Below are 18,318 nucleotides of genomic sequence, written 5' to 3'. Positions count from 1 at the left end.
GAAGTCAAAGTCACACTCTGGCAGAGCAGGGAGGATGAACCTTAGCTGGACCTCAGGAACACCTTCTCCTATCAGGTGCATGAGATGGTGACCCCAAAACTCTGAGCCCTCTCCTCTTTTCTTCTCACCCTGGAGAGAAGATACTGCAACACCAAGCACAGTTACTCCTCCTCTATTCCTAAATCTTGCCAAGAGGACCGCAATGCCTTGAGAAAGCAGCTCTCTAGAAGATCCCTTATGTTCTCAATCCACCACTGTGTTAGAGAACAGTGTGTCACTCCCTCTATACAGCACTGCAACACAAGTATTTCCCTTTAGATAGAGTTGCTATAACAAAACTCTATTCTGGTTATATTTTATCCATTGTATTTCTGAAGCAATACAATTATTCTCAAAAAACCCATCTTTCAAACATAATTTTCTTGGACAACTCTATGCTGATCTGACGACCGTAACTGTTTTTTGGAAACACCCTTGGCCATTGTTGCTTTCTGTGGTCCAAATAATGTAAGCTGGGGAATGCTTCAATTCCTTCCCTAACTCCTTCCCAAAACTGTTCTAGAAACTAAATATTTTACTTAAATCTTAAACCAGTCTTTAATAAAAGCAGCCTAATTGAAAACCTAATTCTGCCAAGCGATTCCTTGGTAGGGGAACAAGTTTAGAAGTGAGTTTTAACATGACAATGAGACATTCCTTTTAAATGTACACACGCACACCCCCCAAGAGAAGAGGTGCATTCACAAGTGTAATTCAAAAGGAGATGGATAGATGTATTCAACAACTTTAGAATCTTCAGATAGCTTAAGCTGGCTTTGAGGCAAGTCTCACCAAGAAACTCAACTAGCTTTAAGTGAAATTTGCCATGTGAGCTCATATCAAACCAGACGATGGGACCCAAAATTTTAATAATAGAAGAAGCTAGCAGAAACAGAATTGCTTCCCTTTGCACTGCTTTGAGAAAGGCAGAGGGAGAGAAGCTGGTGGGAAGAAAAAACAAGAGCTCTTCGAAATCTCCTTCTGACCTACTTACAAAGTTTTAATATCAGTGAGCATGTGGTGACAACACAGTTGGAAAATGCAGTTTAGCCAAAACATGGCAGGTAACGTCTTACTGGGTTGCCCTGGCTGAAGACAGTATTAAACAAAAACATTCTTACAGTGGTCCAAGGCTCAGTACCTGGAACAGAACTGAATATCCTTTAGCATAATCTTTGTATTCACTAAACCCAGAATCCAAGAGCAGAGCAGCTGCTTGGTGACTGCTCTACAGAATTCAGTGACCGACAAAAGGTTACCTTAATTCAGTGAGATAATCAGCACACATGTACCCGCTACCCAGAGCTCTCCAACCATCTGCAAGGCGGCAGCGCTAACTGCCTGTAAAACAACTGGCAGCATGCTGACACGGCCTCACGTCAATGAAAATCCATCTCTTAGCAACAGCCAAAAAGAAGTTGAACTCCCAGAAATACTTCCGATGCATCATGAGCCAACAATTTCTTCCTAAGTGATTTTGATTGCTACTGATCTCCAAACAGATGTCGACTCTAATTGGTAAAATCTATTAAATACATACTTAAAGAAAAGAAAAAAGCCAAGTTGTCATGGCTTAAGAAAGCAGTAACAGTGGGAGCCAGCATAGCTGCGCACAGAAAAGACAAAAGCAACCTCATTTAAAGCTGCCAGCCTCGCAATGATATCGGTAGCAGGGAGGTAAACAAAACACGTGTGTTGTGGGGAGAGGAAAAGTCTGCTATTAAGGCTGTCCTCAGAAACTGAAAGATAAGACACAAGTCTGCTAAAACCCAAGATAAATATCTTCAAGAGGAAAAGCAAAGCAAGACTCAAGGTCAAAACTGCTTTAGCTACTAAAACTCCAGTAAGATTCCTTCCCCTGCTGCATAAGGGTGAGAAAGCTACTCCTTTTCATCAGTTAGGAACACTCAGACACAAGTATCTTAACTCAAAGTTAAAATTCAAAATTCTAAAACATAAGCTTTACAAGTAAGTCCCATATAAAATTTAAAAGAAAATGTAAAAATAACTTGATTTAGCACAACTTGCTTGTAATGGCAAACTATCAAACTGATCAGTGCTACCCCTAGACAGAGATCGGGAAAGGGAAAAGCTTGCTCTCGGCTACATCAGCAGCTCTTGTCCAGAAACTACAAGTCTCTTCAAAATACATGCAAAACCAATCTTAAGAATGGAGTAATATCGGTCATTAAGATTCAGGTTTACGTTAGCAGATTACGGGCAGTCCTGTTCAGAACTACGCATGGACAATTGAATAAGGCACGTTCACACAATGAAGCCTTAACATCCAGCTTTTGTTTGTTTGTTTTCTTACAGAGAATAGGGCTGCCAGCTGTCAGTCCTGATTCTCAAATAAAGTTAACTCCACCAAGTTTACTGATATAGAAACAGATAAATCGGTTCTATTTCTAGTGTAACTCTGAAAGTCACCAGCACCTTTTCTGTGAACTCTCAATGAATGCAAAGCAGAACCAGCTGAAGGCACGATTCTTTTTAATACCTACTGCATTCCACATTTTGTCCAGGATAAAATATTTTTGGCTTTTAATCACAGGAGAGCAAAGTGAAATGCATAGAGAAGGAACTGCTTGTCTACACAGGAAGTGGTCCCCTTTACAAGTGTAGTAGTTTAAATGATTAAAAGACGTAAGTACCAATACTTTCCTTCCTCAAGAGTAGCACATCAAGTGACCCGGCAGGATGCATTCTTTACAATGGCCACAGAAGAACAAGCCGCTGCTCCAGACTTTTTCCTGTAGTTAACTAATGCACTCTGCTCACTAAACTGAGAACCTACCCTCTGACTGCCTTTTTCCAGCCATTTCTTGACTGATTTCTCAATTATTTTTAGAGCTTCGGAAAACATGTGTGACATGCAAAATCCCCAAATGAAAGCTGGCTTCGCCAAATCAGCAGAATGTATGCTAAATAAGAAAATAAATACAAATCGTTTACTATACCAATTTTCCTGTAATAGAGAAACATCAACATCTGTAAAACAGCGCTAAACATTTTCAGTGGCATTCAGCTTTCATGGCTGGATAAAGAGGGAGTAGGGGAGAGATGGACAGTTCAAGGCAGAGCAAGAATATCCAGATCAAAAAACACCACATTTATGTTTAAGCCCACTGTTTACTATATAACCTCCACGTGTGTATTTATAAACTAACAAAACTCTTGCTTGCAAGAGCCAATCCACTATTCACTCCCTCTACCACCAACATATCCCTGCTACCCGACTCCTACAACAGGTACAACTAGTGTTCGCAGGACAAGAGGACACACACAGTGGGAATTGAAAGCCCAGTACATTTTCAATCCCTAACAGAAAGATACGTCAGCCTTTATAACGCCAGAACTTGGTAAATGACAACTGTTACGCTCGGTGATTATAATGGAGATTCCTTTGGGTTTGAGAATGTGTATAAGTTTATCAAGCACTGTCTTTTAACTGTATTATTGTATAACACCTTTGCTAATCACTGCTCAGTATCCACTGACCCTGAGCACTTCAGAGAATTCCACAGCACCTGCAGGTTAGGTGTGGAGTTGGTACTTTCAGCATTTCAGGAGGTACACGGACAGCAGAGAAATGAGGCAGCACAGCAGCACCCAACTCATCCCAGAACTCCATGAACAAGACCCACCAGCACTGAGGCACAGGCCACCCTTCCAAGAAATTCAGGTGTCTTGTGAATCGAGATAATGAGAAGTGCAAATATGAGAGTTAGTGTTGGCCAAGTAACACCAACATCCCTCAGCCTTCTGTCACCATAAAGATGTTACAATGGGAAAAACAGAGGCTCTAAAGACAGATATCTTACAGATAATAAAGTTCAAGCCTGGATTTCATTTTCCTGTTTTCACAGCCCCGTCTGCAGTCTCCTCTGCTGCAGTACACAGACACTTACAGAAAACTTACCCACTACTGCTTTTGGGGCTCACTCACCCTCAGAAGCACAGACTCCAAATGAAGCCAGTTCCAGTGAGGCATTAGGAGTACCCCTTACATGTAAGTAGGTAAGGTACATTGTGTAGCACTTCCTTTCTGCTTAACTCTTGTTTGTGCTCAGTGGAAAGTCTAGAGGCCAGAGGGAACAGAGGTAGAGCAAGCAAAAAGATCTCAGCCAAGAGTCTCATGTCGCCTGCCCACAAGGCGGCAGGAAGCTGAAAACTGCACAGGGAGGAGCCAGGATGCCAAGAAAGCAATTCTCTATAGATTGGCCCTTTGCCTGAAAGACAGAAGGAGGAACACCCCATGTCTACACTGGCACAAGTTACACACCAGAAAACTGAAATTCAACCCATGCCAAGTTATACTTTGAAAAGCTACATGTACATAGGACAGTGAAAACAACATTAGATAGGAGTTCAGAGTACAAAAAGTTAATAAAACAAGTTTGGTTTTGCATGAAAGTCAGCTTAGAAAAACAAACTAAAAGTGAAAGGGGAGGGTAATAAAAATGGAAACAACTACTGATACAGTTGCTGGGCTGTTCCGGAGAACCAAGAAAACACAGTATGAATTAAGCCATCCTCACTGGCATCGGACCTTCAAAAGTACACTCCAAGTAGTAACTATCCTGAACGCAGCAGAGATGCAACCACTGGGATACACCACACATTCCCACAAATCTCTCGAAGTGTTACAGCAGCCACTGCCTCTTCACCTTGTAAATTTGAGTTCATCATTTCTAATCAGGCCTAAAAACAAGTAAACATAGAGCTGTCTGCAGTTTACAAACACCCCCTTCTTCAGGTTTATGTTGTTATGCTCAGGTGATGCCCACACCTCAGACCTAGCCAGGTCTCAGGTAGTCCTGAAACTGCTCAAAACTGCACAACCTTCCTAGTGCCTGTTCAAGTGACAAGGAAAACAAGGAATGCCACAGCGCATGCCACCAGTGCTGCCATTCTACAACTGACACCATTATAGATAAATTAAACCTCCATTTAAAGGCTAACTATAACTTTTAAATACCACTTCACTGCTGCACTTCCAGAAGGGTATTTTAATGCACCGAAGGCCTATCGAAAAGCTAAGTATCACCCAACACATTCAGGTTGGTTTTCTTCTCTGTTCACACCCTTCCCCACTCTGTTACCGGTTTTTACACTGCATTTTCTGATGAACGCACTCATACAGCCCTTTTCAGAAGATGCTGGGCGAGAGGAGGTGTGAAGCACAAGGGAGAAGATATCTCGGCAAGATACTCTGAACAGAAGGAAGAACACATAAGAGCAGTTAAATTGTTAAAACTAACTCTGCACTGCAACAGAGTGAAGTGTGCAAGACTGAACCACTGAGCAACAAATTTCCTTCTTCTGCTGCTTTCTTGTGTGCATAGCTTTGGTGGTTTTGTTTTTTTTTTTATTTGCAGGAAAGAAAAAAAACATTACAAGTCTTCATCCTAAAGGACACCATGGTTTTGTTTACCTTCCTTGTTGAGGCAGCTCCAGCTCTGACAAGGGGCTAGTCAGTTCTTTTAAAACACCAATTTAACACTTTAAAACAGGCATCTTTGGAAGTGCTCTGATTCAAGCTACCCGCACATGTCAAGTAGGCATCTAGCTTAATGTAACCATTGAAGTATTTAGGATAACTGTGACGCCTTTTTGAAGTGTAATTTACAGTAGTCATTACACTTCAGAGCTTGTACAGCCTAGATACCATGCTGATGACAGCTACTGCCCTCCCAATGGAACCTTCCAGAGTAACACTTGAAGGAAACATCATTCTTACACAAATGCTTCCCTCCAGGCCTATGGATAACAGGAAGAAACACAGCAATACAATCTATATTTCTGCAACCACCTGCAGCTCATTCGACACCTGATGAAACAAGAGGACTACATCTGCTTGCACTGGATCGCTCAGTTAGTATAAAGACAAGAAAAGTAGCTCTATTTTATCACCACCATCAAGAGGAAAATTCAGCACTCCCAGTCCGTGTTTCACTGAAGTATTTCATTGCACCCAAAGCACTCAGTGCCTCACATAGCATTGTTAATGCTCCAGGTCTGCAGAGCTAACTTCAGTGGCACTGCCCTGCAATCATGGCTGCCTCCTACGTGCAGTGGACGTTCCAGTGCGTTTGAGGGAATAGAAGGGGGAGAGAGTAGAGGCAGGGTGAAACAAAAAGATCCACGCTGAAACAAATACCACACACACAAGCAGTACTCCCTCTCTTCCAATCATCTTCTACTTGCTCAGGAAGAAAGGTTCCCAGTCTATATTCGGTACTACAACTGTAAGAGTTCCAGGGAGCTCTGCTGCACTTCTAATGCACTAACCCTCCCAACTGCCTCATCTGGATGAGATGTTCATTATGCACTAAAAAGAGTCAAAGTTACTCAGATTTCTGCAGTCATCTAGGCAGATTTCTGCACATGCTCCTGTTCTTTCTTCTTCTCAAGGAAAGTCTACAGAAGAGATACTTGAACTTCACCTCTTGTATTTAAAAACAAGAAACCAACACAATCAAAGAGCCACCCAAACAAACAAACAGCTTGTAACTTGTGCTGGCTATATAAACAGCCAAAGAAACTGTAAAACACACCGATCCCTTCAAAGGCTCTCCATGGCTGAGAGATGCCAGCTGGCTGCACTTCATTGTATAGAACTCAGGAAATAACCCTGACATGCCCCATACTGCCCTGAAACACTACCAATAAAAACAGTCCCATAGTTTTCTTGCAGTGTCCTCCTGCTCATCCACGAAGCCCCATCAACTTCAAATGAGCATGCAACCACACCCCAGTAACAGACACCAGGTTACTTTCACAACTACCCTTTACACATATTTAAAGCCATGCTGCTTGAAAACCAGCAAAACCCCCAGATTTAAACCAAAGTCTCTCCACATTTGTCTAGTGATCTGTGCCACACTTTGTACAACCAAGCAGTGCACTTTGCTGATACGCAACTACCAATTCACCAACCTCACAGCAGAACTGGGTTTGTCACAAAAAAAAAAAGTGTATACCAAACAGTTTTTAAACACGCAAATCACACTGCTAATTTTGAGGCACACAAATGGAAGCTCGTATCTTGCCAAAGCACTTGCTAGAAAACAGATTTGTTTGGCTAACTTGCAGAAGACAGATTTATCCTTTTACCAGCATTTTAGTGTGGCAGTAGCGGCTCTTTCAGCACTGCGACCCAACCAACTTTTCTTGTGATGGATGCCGGTCCCAGCACGTTGCCTAACAAGGGAGCCTTGTTTCCACAGAATTCACATGAAGCATCACAATATTAAAATATTCTGATTGCTCAGTCCTCCAGCCTCCACATTTTTCATGCTGCTAGAGTATCAGAAATACAGAAGAACCTCTGAAAGTGCTTAAACAACAGACAGTTTTATCACTACAAGTAATTAAATCTTTATAGTGTGTGGCTAAAGCAGTAATTGCACAGTAAGCAACACTTCTGAACTTCCACTCTGATTATTAAGCGTGATGCTCCATACATCCTTTGAATACCCAAGAAGTCCAATGTGACAGAAATAGATAGATAACTACACATAAAAACAATCACATTTAATGCATATTTAGAGGAGCTCTCAAAAATCAACCTACAGCCACCAGCATTTGTTGCATCACCTCCGATAGTTCCACAACCAACTGTTCTTGTAAACATCACTAGGTATGTCTTTCACAAGCACTTTTAACTCTGCACTCTCCAGTGCCTCATGCTCAGCTGAAGGGGAAAGGCCAGGGAAAACCATCATGCAGTTTATAGAAGGAAAGACTATTAGCAAAACTGTGTGGGTTATTCCATGCCAATAAGGACAGCCACCAAACCTGACCTCTGAGAAGTGGGGAAAAAAAACAAAACAAAAGAAACAAACAACCAGTTTACACGAATTCTAAGCAGCCCAATTCAAGTAGAACAGGTAGCTGTTTTTCAAGCACACTGAAAATTCAAAGCACACTTCACCATCCTAAGTGGGGAATGATCAAAGAATGCCTGCTGACACGTCTTTGACACCATCCTTTCATAAACACAACAGTAACTGACTTTTTCCCCAAGGCTTAAACCCTCTGAATAATTAACCTGAAAACAAGGCCTAAGTAAAGGCAAAAAAAACCCAAACACCACCATGTAGCAGTCCAACAAGTCTGATCTAGGAGAAGGATTCTGCAGTTTAGTTCAGCTTGTCACTCTGACAAATTCACTCGCAGTTCTAGAACATTTACATTGACTCCAGTTCCTATTAACTGCAGTTTTAAAGCTCAGTATCTACATACAATCATCTTTTAAAATTGTTATTCTAACAGTCTCAAATATCCCGAGTTCTACTGGTAGTATTCCAGGTGGTGTTTGAATTGCAAGAAAATCAGGACATCCTGGTGTGAAATGAAGGTAAAAGACCACAATCAAATCACATCCCAGATTTCAGCAACACCAGCCTGCTAGGCAGTACAGAACACTCTCACACCTCGAGGACTTCAGTACACACAGCTGTACTCTTCGCTGCTGCTCTGTTCATCTACTGCAAACCCAGAGCACAAACCATCCTGCACAGAATGGCAGGACACAGCCAGCCAAGTAACCTTCATTTACCAGAACCAATGTTGCGTGGACCTTTTGACACACCCTCACCTGGATACAGTGAAATGGGCAAACAGAGAATAACAAGAATCATTTCTGCACTATGTAAATAAACAAAGAACAATAAGAATCATTTTTTGTTACATTTTTGTTACATTTTTTGTTATATTTGCTCTGGTTTTCCAGACTTACCTGGTCTTTTTCATGGGGTAGAAGGCTGACAGGTGGAAGAGAAGCTGGGAAAGTGCTGGAGTACTTTGGTGCTCCTTTGCTTTCCAAACTGCCATAATTCACTCTGTACTGAGGCCCATCCTTCAGTAATCTCCCATTGTTCACAGCACGTTTGGCCCCTAGACGCAACCTCTGCTGAAAGGCAGGGTTGTTGAAAATATTCGCTAGGTCATTTTGACTTCTCAAATACTTCTCTATGTTTTTCAGGGAGGAGCCATTTGGTTCTTGAAGCCCTTCAATTGCTCTTCTCAAGAGTTTGTTCCAATCCACGTTGCGAAGCTCATTACAAGCTCCTCTAGATCCTTTAACAGATTTAGGAATAGTGCCAGGTTTAACCGATGAAAACCGCCCAGGATTATCTGGGTCCTTGTAGGATGCAAGGCCTTTGTTGGTAACTTTAAGAATAGAACCATCTTGAACACTAAGTTCCAACTGTTCTGAAACAGTCTTCTTATCTAATCCATGGGAAGCACAAACAGCATGACAGATTCTCTCTTCAGAAGGCCTTTGCTTTTGCTTTTTAACTTTTTGTATAGCCTCAAGAATCCACTCCGTATACAGAGGGTTGGCAAGTTTTACCATGGTTGACCAGTAATTGTTTCCACCCAAGGGTTACCCATAGAGGTTCCTCCTTATACTTCCAGCCAATCTTTCAGAGGCTGGTCACACCTCAAACACAAACCAAAGGATTCCACACACTGCTTGGATGCATCTCAAAACCACCCATCCTGAAGAGTCGGAAACACGGGGAAGTATCTGCCAACTGAAACTTCCAATCACTTTACGGTCATGGAAAGGTAGGAAGGATTCATTCACGTCGATACTGGTACATCCTTACACGAAAGTTGGTGCAACCTTTAAAAACAAAAAAGGAGGCAGGGAAAGAACAGAGTTAATGCTGACATAGTAAACAGAAGCAATTCAGATGTGTATCCATACTGTAGATGCTGCAGTATGCAAAAACCTTTGTGAGATTACATTAACACTTGCCTATTCCCACCCCACACCAAACAAGCCACCATTAAGTCCTCCACTTCTCACAATCTTCAGTGGATTTAGATTCCCTGACCTCCATCACCCCAACACTTAACCAACTGCTGACTTGTTGGACTATTTCATTCAGCCAGCCAGCAATCTGAAAATACTCTCTAAAACAAATAATTTCTAGCCCCACTGGTACAAGAAAATTACTGTCTGCCAGGGTTACACATGCACTAAAAAAAAAAAAAAAAAATAAATAAATAAAAAACAACCAACCAAAAAGCAATCCTTGGCTGAGGAAAGCCGAATTATTAACCACTGCCATTTCACACACTACAATGTCTAAGTGCCGTGCCATGTGTTGATTATACAATTCAGCCAAGTCATATGCAGAACATCAAACCAAGTTACTGGTGCGATGTCCTTCACTAACACCTAGACCTCCAGGACAAGAAGGAGTCACAGCACTCCTCGTTCTCCAGTGTGCAGCAAGGAGGCACGTGTTTCTGACACAAACTCTCAGGAACAGAAACGAAGATGGAGTAACAGGAGGCATTTTCTCACAAATACACTGCAGCACGGAGACACATAGAGGTCACACTGACAAAATATGTTTTGGTGACTCACAGCTTAACAAACAATTTTCTTTACTTATTACAGAATATATCACTCAAATAGAAAATTCGGCAGCGAAAAATTATATAAGAAACCTGAACAAACACAAAGGATTTAATTCATTCTGCAAGACAATATGTGGAAAAACATTTTTTTAAAAAAGCCACAAAAATTCAGCTAAGACAGCAGTCACCTAATGAATACATAAATATAGTTGACATATTTGTTCTTCCTGCTACAAAATGTGAGGAAAGACTTTTGAAGACATTGACAGACTTGCATAATCACTTGAAATCAAAGGAAAATAAAAACCAGAAGAGGACAACCTTCATTCCCAATAAATGGTTTGTCTTGTAAAGTAAAAGATTCACCAGTTTCACAGCAAAACTGAAAACTGAGTTAATCTGAAACTACATTTATAAAGTTAGGGCAATGATACTACTTGCAGTAATATTTATGATTACATAACTATTTGGCCTCAATTTTATTCGTTTACTCAAATGGTCTTGGATTTCAATCATGTTTAAAGCTCGAGTACTTTACAAATAGGAAAAAAACTGAATTGATGCAGTCAGTATTTTCCAACTTGTTAAAATGATTCTTCTGCAACTGTGAAGAGAATGAGTACAGAAACCACTTTCAGTCCCACACCTTCTCCTCCCTCTACCCTCTCAAAAATCTCTTTAAATATAAACTCTCGGTCATGTTTCACACACTATTACACCTACACAGCAGGATTAGTAACAAAAGAGCAGCTGGTTACTGCTGAATGCAAAATTATTCCATATCCCAAAGGCAGAAATATTAATCAATTCAGTTTATCAATTTGTCATTCTTGGGTTCGATTGATGCTTGGGCATTTTTTGACTTGTAAACACAAAAGTTCATCTGTTGGAATGAGAAGAGACACGACTGGTACAAACACAGGGCCTGAATGTTTGGCTTTCATGCTGTTGATCTACATCAATTGGATCCTGTTTCTCGCTTCCATTCTGTACTCACACACATTGTATTTGATAACAGTTCCGTGTATTTCTACTATTTGCAATAAAAAATAACTTTTTCTATACACAGACTTTTTAATTTAATCCAGCTAGCAAAAGCCACTCTGCCCCTAACATCATTGTTTATATTCACTGTTTTCAGATCGTTCCAAAATAACGCTGTAACTGCAAAATGCTGACAAATACAGGGAAGGAAAAAAGTTTCCATGGTATTAGAAATCCTACAGATCCTCTCACAACTCCAACACTGAAACTACAAAAACACAACAACATAGTGGAGGCTTGCTTACATTCAGACTATTTTATGTGTGCTGCCTACGGATTTAGAAATTCCGTGTAGCTACATGTCAAGCCACAGATTCCTAAAAAGCTAGCTTTGAGTTCAAAAGTTATTCAGTTTGGCTGTTTTGCTATGTGTCTTCATGAAGACAGTCAGTACTTAATTAAACGCTGGACACTGCATTTGCTGAGTCAGATGGACTTGCTCGGTTTTAAACCAACTGCAGTACTGTTATATTAAATTTCATACAAGCAACCACGTCAGTTCCATTAAATTCCAGAGCACACAGTGCAGGGTCTGTTTCAAGCACCTGGATGCTGATGAGCATTTTGGTATAAATGCTATAACTTGTGGGTTACAGGAATTTTTATTAGCCAGTGACTGTGGCCAAAGGTGAGCATAAACCTGCATCTTCATGTATGGTCTGCTGCTGGTACAGGAATTCCACAGCAATTTACATTCAGAACTACATTTTTACTTATTTACTTTAACCTTCCCACGTGTAATACACCCCTTCCACATTCATGCCTGCTAAATCAACACCAGTGGCACACATCAGCAGGAGCAGAGTCCCCAACACACAGGACAGGGTATTCCAATATAAAAAACAATGTTAAATTCGCCCCTTTCAACAGAGTTTAAACTTGTTCTGCATTAGAAAGCCATGCAACACTCTGCCAATCCAATTATGGAATTGTTTTGCCACAACCCAGAGCTTCTGTTCCTCTGCTTTTTTATGGCATATGTACTTGGAGTGCAGCACCCTGACATCCACCACTGATACGACAAGGTCTGCTACATGCAAGACTCAGAACCACCTCCTAACAAACACCTCTGCCAGAAACGCAGTTCAGCTCAGGGATCCTGGAGCTGCAAGTTAAGGAGGTCTTTCATAAATCAAGTTCAGACAGGTGATCCAGGATTGGCAACACAGAGACATGGACATACACACACAGAGTGACTGGATAAAGACCAACACACCACTTTGGAAACAAACTCTGCAGATTCAGCATAAGAGGCCATGCAGAAGTTCAAAATGACATTGTGGTTTCTAAGTTTAGAGATTAATTTCACCAAAACCACAAAAAGGTGGTCATACATCATTTAACATAAAAAGCATGATGCTTACCCAAACCCATTTTAGGAAATACCAATCTTTTAAGAGTGATTAGTAGAAGGCACAAGTCTATAAATTTTCCCCTTGTAATTAAAAAACTTTTAATCAAACCCTCGGCAGTACCCATCCAATCACAGATTTGATTTTCCAGACTGCTAGGTGCACAAGACCACTTTCAAGTTTTATGGCAATGATGATTAAAGCTCTTCCTATGCTATAGGTCGTATTTCAGCTTCTACATTCTGTGGTATCTTATTGTGAAAATAAGAACCCTTGAGGAAGTTTGACTTCACTGCATGACTGACTAAGCCTATTAACAGCCCTGCTACTGAAGAGCTGCAGAACATAAGGATTCGGAAGGTAAAGTACCACACACTACCTTTAAAACATCAAGGCCATCTCTAGTCAAGGCTTGTCCCTTCACTCAAATCATAAATCATCAGACAAACACGGAGAAGTTGCAAAACTGCAGACTGGGGTTTAGAATCCTTTATAAAGTGCACACCTATTGTACAGCTGATTCTAATTAATGAATGCACTGACTGAACATGTCAGTCTTGAGTGTCATCAGTAATCCTATAATCCTGTAATGAGGTCTTCTTTAGACTGAACTAGTATCTGGAATTATTTCCCAGTGATCCAGACTGCGACAACAAGCTGTGGAGTCAGAGAGACAAAAGCAATAAAAAGTTAGCTATGCCTCCCCCCCGAAAAAAAACAATCCAAAACTACAAGTTATTACACAGGTATCCAAAAGCACTTCACAAAATACAATCTAAGGCCTTTTTTGGAGAAAAATCCACTTTGGCTGTCTCGAACATAAATGCAGTAAAACTTTTGAAAACGGAGGTCAACACAGCTATGAAATAAAAACAAACAGAGGGCGGCGGGGGAGGGCGACAGCAGCGTGTGCAACCTGGCAGTGACCTGCGATACCCAACTCCTTCCTGCTCCCTCCTACCTGCTCCGCACACCCGCGGGAGAAGCAGCAGCAGGCCGGCTCTCTGCTGCAGCGTCAGGGTCAGGTAAGGATTGCAGCAGAGGAGGAGGAAGGAGAGAAGACTGCCATGGCGTTCAGGAAGCTTTTTGCCATTTTTCTTCCCTCCAAACCATTACTCCGAATTACACAGCTAATCAACTCAGTATTCCACCCCCGTCTTAATTAATGATGCCAAAGAGGCAAGATACACGTTTCCCCGCCACAAAATACATGTACCTACAAAGAGACAGAGAGAAAGCAGATCCCAGCAAGGACACTTAAAATTACTCAGATCGTGAAGACAGCTACTGTATTCTTGATTTCAATAAGGAAAGGCAACGACACATGCACGCAGTTTAAAAAGACAAACGAAGAGACATCACAGTAACTTCAGAACTACACCCGGAGACGTGGGGCTGGAGAGGTACCTGCGTATGGCTCTGCCGAAGGGCTCGCACGCCGCGGCACCGCACACGCTGGTTTGAGATCACACCACAAACCAGCTCACAACGCGACAGCAGCAGCAGCACCGCCGGGGACACGGCACTGACACCAGCAGAGCCACAAACCCACCCTCCCACCCTCCCCCGCGGAACTTCTCGGCACTTTAAATCTGCTGCTGCAGAACATCACGGAGCACGGGAAGGCGACGTTCACTGCCGGCACTTGACCTGGGAAGGGGGTTCACGGAAAACGCCTCTTCTTGGGCAGGCGCTTTCCAAGAGAAGGAGGAGAGCAGGTTCATGTCAGTGCTCGGTCAGAGGATGCTGGAGGGGAGGGCTGGGCAAGGTCTGAGTATCCACACCGGGGCTCTGGGGGGTCGCACCCCCCCCCCCCCCGCCTCGCCCAAGGCTTCCCTGGATAGGCAGGGCCGGGGCTGCCCCCGAGCCTTCCTGCGGGATTTTGCAGCCCGGGGGAGGCCGAGCACCTGCACCCCCGCCACCGCCCCCTCCACGGGGCATCCGCGGCACCGCCCCCCCCGCGGGGGCACCGATGGTACCGGTCCCCTCTCCCCCCTCCCGCGGAGGCAGGGTTGGTACCAACCCCCCGCGGGGGACAGCGTTGGTACGGACACCCCTGTGGAAGGCTGTGGTTACTTCTTGTATCAGCACCGGTTCCCCCCTCGGGGGCAGCAGTGGTACCGACACCCCCACCCCGCGGGGCAACGCCGGAGCCGGTCCCACCGTTTCCCGACTGGGGCAGCGGAGGTAGCGCCTCCCCCCGCGCCCAGCAGCGGCAGTGGTACCGCCCGTCCCCCCCTCCACCAGGCAGCAGTAGCGCCGGTGTCTCTCCCCCTCGTTGGTACCGCCCGCCCCCGGCGGGAGGCAGCGGCGGTGCCGGTGGCCCCTCCCGCGGGGCAGCGGTGGTGCCGCCCGCTCCCCCCACGCGGGCGCGGCGGTGGTACCGGCCTCTCCCCCCCCCCCCCCCCCCGGTCCCACTCACCTCGGCGGGCCCGGGGCCGGGGGGAGGAGCCTCCTCGGGGCGCCGCAGCGGCTCCCCCTGCTGCCGGCTCCGCCGCTGCCCCCCCCCGGGCCCCGCCGCGCTGCCGCCCCCCCGCCGCCGCCTCGCCTCGCCTCACCTACGCCGCCATTTTGTTTCGCCCCGTTGTACTTAACGTGAATCCGACATGACACCGATTACAGCCCAATGGAGTCTCATTAGAACCTCACCTACCCCCCGCGCCCCGCCCCGCGCGCGCACTGGCCGCGCGCCCTGCCCGTCAGCCGCCCCCTTCCCCCCCCCCGCGGGTCGCGTCACGGCGCGGACCCCGCCCGCCCGCCCGCCGCCATTGGCCGCCGCCGCCGCCACACAGCCCACGCCCCGCCTCGCCGCCGGAGGCGGGAGCTCTCGCGAGCCCGCTCTCCCGTTGGCCGCCGCCCTCCGCCACCGCCCCACCCGCTCCTGAAGTTTGTTGGGAGGGCGATCGCCGCCGGCGGCGGCCGCCGGAGCAGGGGCGGGCGGGCGCGCAACACGCACTCCTAAAGCGGCCCCTTCGATCCTCGGCGACACGCGCGCGCCCCGCCGGCCGCGCGGGCGGGCGAGAAGGGACGAAGCGCGCTCGGCAGCGTCGCCCTTTCCCTCGAGCACCCGCCAAGGGAGGGCGACGGCGACAATGACTCCGCCGCCAGCCGCGCGCGGCTCCCCGCCAGTTTCGCCATGCGAAGCGCGGGGGGTTCTCCGTGTGTCCCCCCCTCCCCACCATCAAAGGGAACCATCGCCGGGGTGGGAGCGAGGCGACACAAAAAGCCCAGCCATGCGCTGCCCCCGCCGCTCCGTCCCCATCGCGCTGCGGCGCGTCCCCCCGCCCGCCGACACGTGCGAAGGGGCGAACCCGAGCGCCCGGCGCGGTGACAAGCGAAGGGGAAGGGGCCGATCCCGGCGAGTGGCAGGCTGTCACCGCCGCGGAGCTGACCTGCGGTGCGGGATGGTCCCCGCGCAGCGCCGTGACCTCCTTTCTCTGCCCGGTTCCTGCGGAATGCGCTGCCCCTGAAACGCGATCGCGGCTCCGCTCCCTCGCTCGCTCGCTCTCTCTCTCCTCGCTCGCTCTCTCTCTCGCTCGCTCTCCTTCTCTGCCTTCTCGCTCTCTCTCTGCAACCAGAGCCAGGAACACAACAACAACACAGCCTCCCCCCACCCCCTTCCCCAAACACACGCACATTGGCGAGACCCGGCGGGCGAGGGGGTGGAGGGAATCCCCAGCCCCGGTGGCACCGGTTACCCCTTCGCCGGCGGCGAGGAGCGCGGAACACCTCTCCTCCCCTCCTCCCCGCTCCTCTCCTCGCTGCCAAACACGACCAGGTGGACGGGAGGACCAGACACCAAAGCGCCCGGCGGGGGAGGGGGAGCCGTGCTGGCACTTGGCGTTCATTTGCAGTGATTAAAGCACCCGGCCCGGCCCAGCCCAGCGGCACTGGGCGGTCGTGTCACAGAATCACAGAACGACCCGAGTTGGAAGGGACCTACAGGGATCATCGAGTCCAACTCCAGTGGACAGCCCCAACATTCACACTGGGTGTCCGCGGGCATTGTCCAAATGCCTCTGGAATACTGTCAGGCTTGGAGCCCTGACTGCTTCCCTGCGGAGCTGGTCCAGAGCTCCACCACCAGCTGGATGAAGAACCTTTTCCTAATGTCCAACCTACCCTCCCCCTCCCCGACACACCTTCCTGCCATTCCCTGGGTCCTATCATTGGTCACCAAAGAGAAGAAATCAGTGCCTGCTCCTCCTTCCCTTCTGAGGAAACAGTAAGCCGCAATGAGGTCTATTTAGAATCACAGAATGGTTTAGTTGGAAATTACCTCAAAGCCCATTCAATTCCAACACTGCCATTAGGAATTTCTTCCTAATGTCTAATGTAAATCTTCCCCCTTCCAGTTCAAACCCATCCACCCTTGTCGTATCACTCCATGCCCTTGTAAAAAGTCCCTCCTCAGCTTCCCTGGAGCCCCTTTCAGGTACTGGAAGGCATTAGCAATTGAAGTGTCTCCACCCCAGCTGTGACACAGGAGAGCCTTTGCCTGCGGTTAGCAAGGAGGAATTGAGCTCCTCCCCTACCTTTTTCTCTCAGAAGGTGGGGGGGAAAGGCAGTAAAGTTTGGGGAGAGGCACGTTGGACAGGAAGGTGTCCTGAGGGGATGGGGCTGCCCTGAGTGATGAGGTGACTGAGCAGCCACTGCCTCATGAGGAGCCCTTAGCCACCCTCTGGGGCTTGGGTTGGGGTTTTCCTCTGATTTAAGATGTCTGGGTGGAAGCACCACCTCAGGCAGGCTTTGGGAAACCCTTCCCTAAGGGCTTGGGCTGAGGAGGAGGGCTGAGTTTGGGGCAACCATAATTAGTCTGAGAGATGAAAGGAGGGTGAACAAATTACAGGTGCTGTCCTCCCCTTGGGTCTGTTGTAAATGTAACAAGATGTTCTGAGGAGTGTGGTTTAAAGGACAAGGTGATAACATGTATAGGTTTGAACTCATTTATTTCTCTGTGCTGTCTGGAGTCATGCTGTGAAAGGCCACTCACCAGGTCGAAGTTTTCATCTTTGGGATGGTTTTCTCAGCTACGGATGGCAAGTAACAGTTTTCACCCAAACACGACACGACAAAATGATGCAGGGTACATTCCATAGGGTACCACACCAGGAAAAGGTAATCTGCCTACATGCTCAAGCAAACACCAACTAGACACTCCCTATCTTCCCAAGCATGACCCATCTGGAGGTCTGCCAGACATCCTCTTTTCCCTGTCCTGTGGGTGGTATGTGGCCTTAAGTGCCTGTTTGCAAAGGCTTCTAAAATGGAGATCTGGTCCTGAACGAGAAAAGACAGAGATAAAAGAAAAAGACTCCTTGTAGAGTGAGTGGAAAATGCCCTGCCACAATAAATTTGGGTCTGACGTACTAGCACAAATAGCCCAGTTGTGGATGTTTCACACTTGGAGGTGTTCATGACCAAGTTGGATGGGACCTGGAACAACCTGATCCAGTGGGAGGTGTCCCTGTTCATGGCAGGGGGTGGAACTAGATGG

General features: G+C 46.4%; 1 protein-coding gene across 1 annotated transcript in view; it reads right to left on the bottom strand.

Moving 5' to 3' along the window:
* The window catches only part of KAT6B (lysine acetyltransferase 6B), an 88,607-nt gene extending 72,189 nt beyond the window's left edge, over positions 1–16,418 (bottom strand). The window contains 2 exon segments of the mRNA XM_054071418.1: positions 8,786–9,679; positions 16,214–16,418. Of these exon segments, the coding sequence (XP_053927393.1) occupies positions 8,786–9,406 (621 nt within the window). The 5' untranslated portion in view covers positions 9,407–9,679; positions 16,214–16,418.
* Positions 16,419–18,318: the final 1,900 nt, after the last annotated feature.

This window comes from Cuculus canorus, chromosome 7 (assembly GCF_017976375.1).
Source record: "Cuculus canorus isolate bCucCan1 chromosome 7, bCucCan1.pri, whole genome shotgun sequence".
Lineage (NCBI taxonomy): Eukaryota > Metazoa > Chordata > Aves > Cuculiformes > Cuculidae > Cuculus > Cuculus canorus.
Note: the sequence above shows the minus strand (reverse complement) of the source record. Positions and strands in the feature narration are given on the sequence as shown.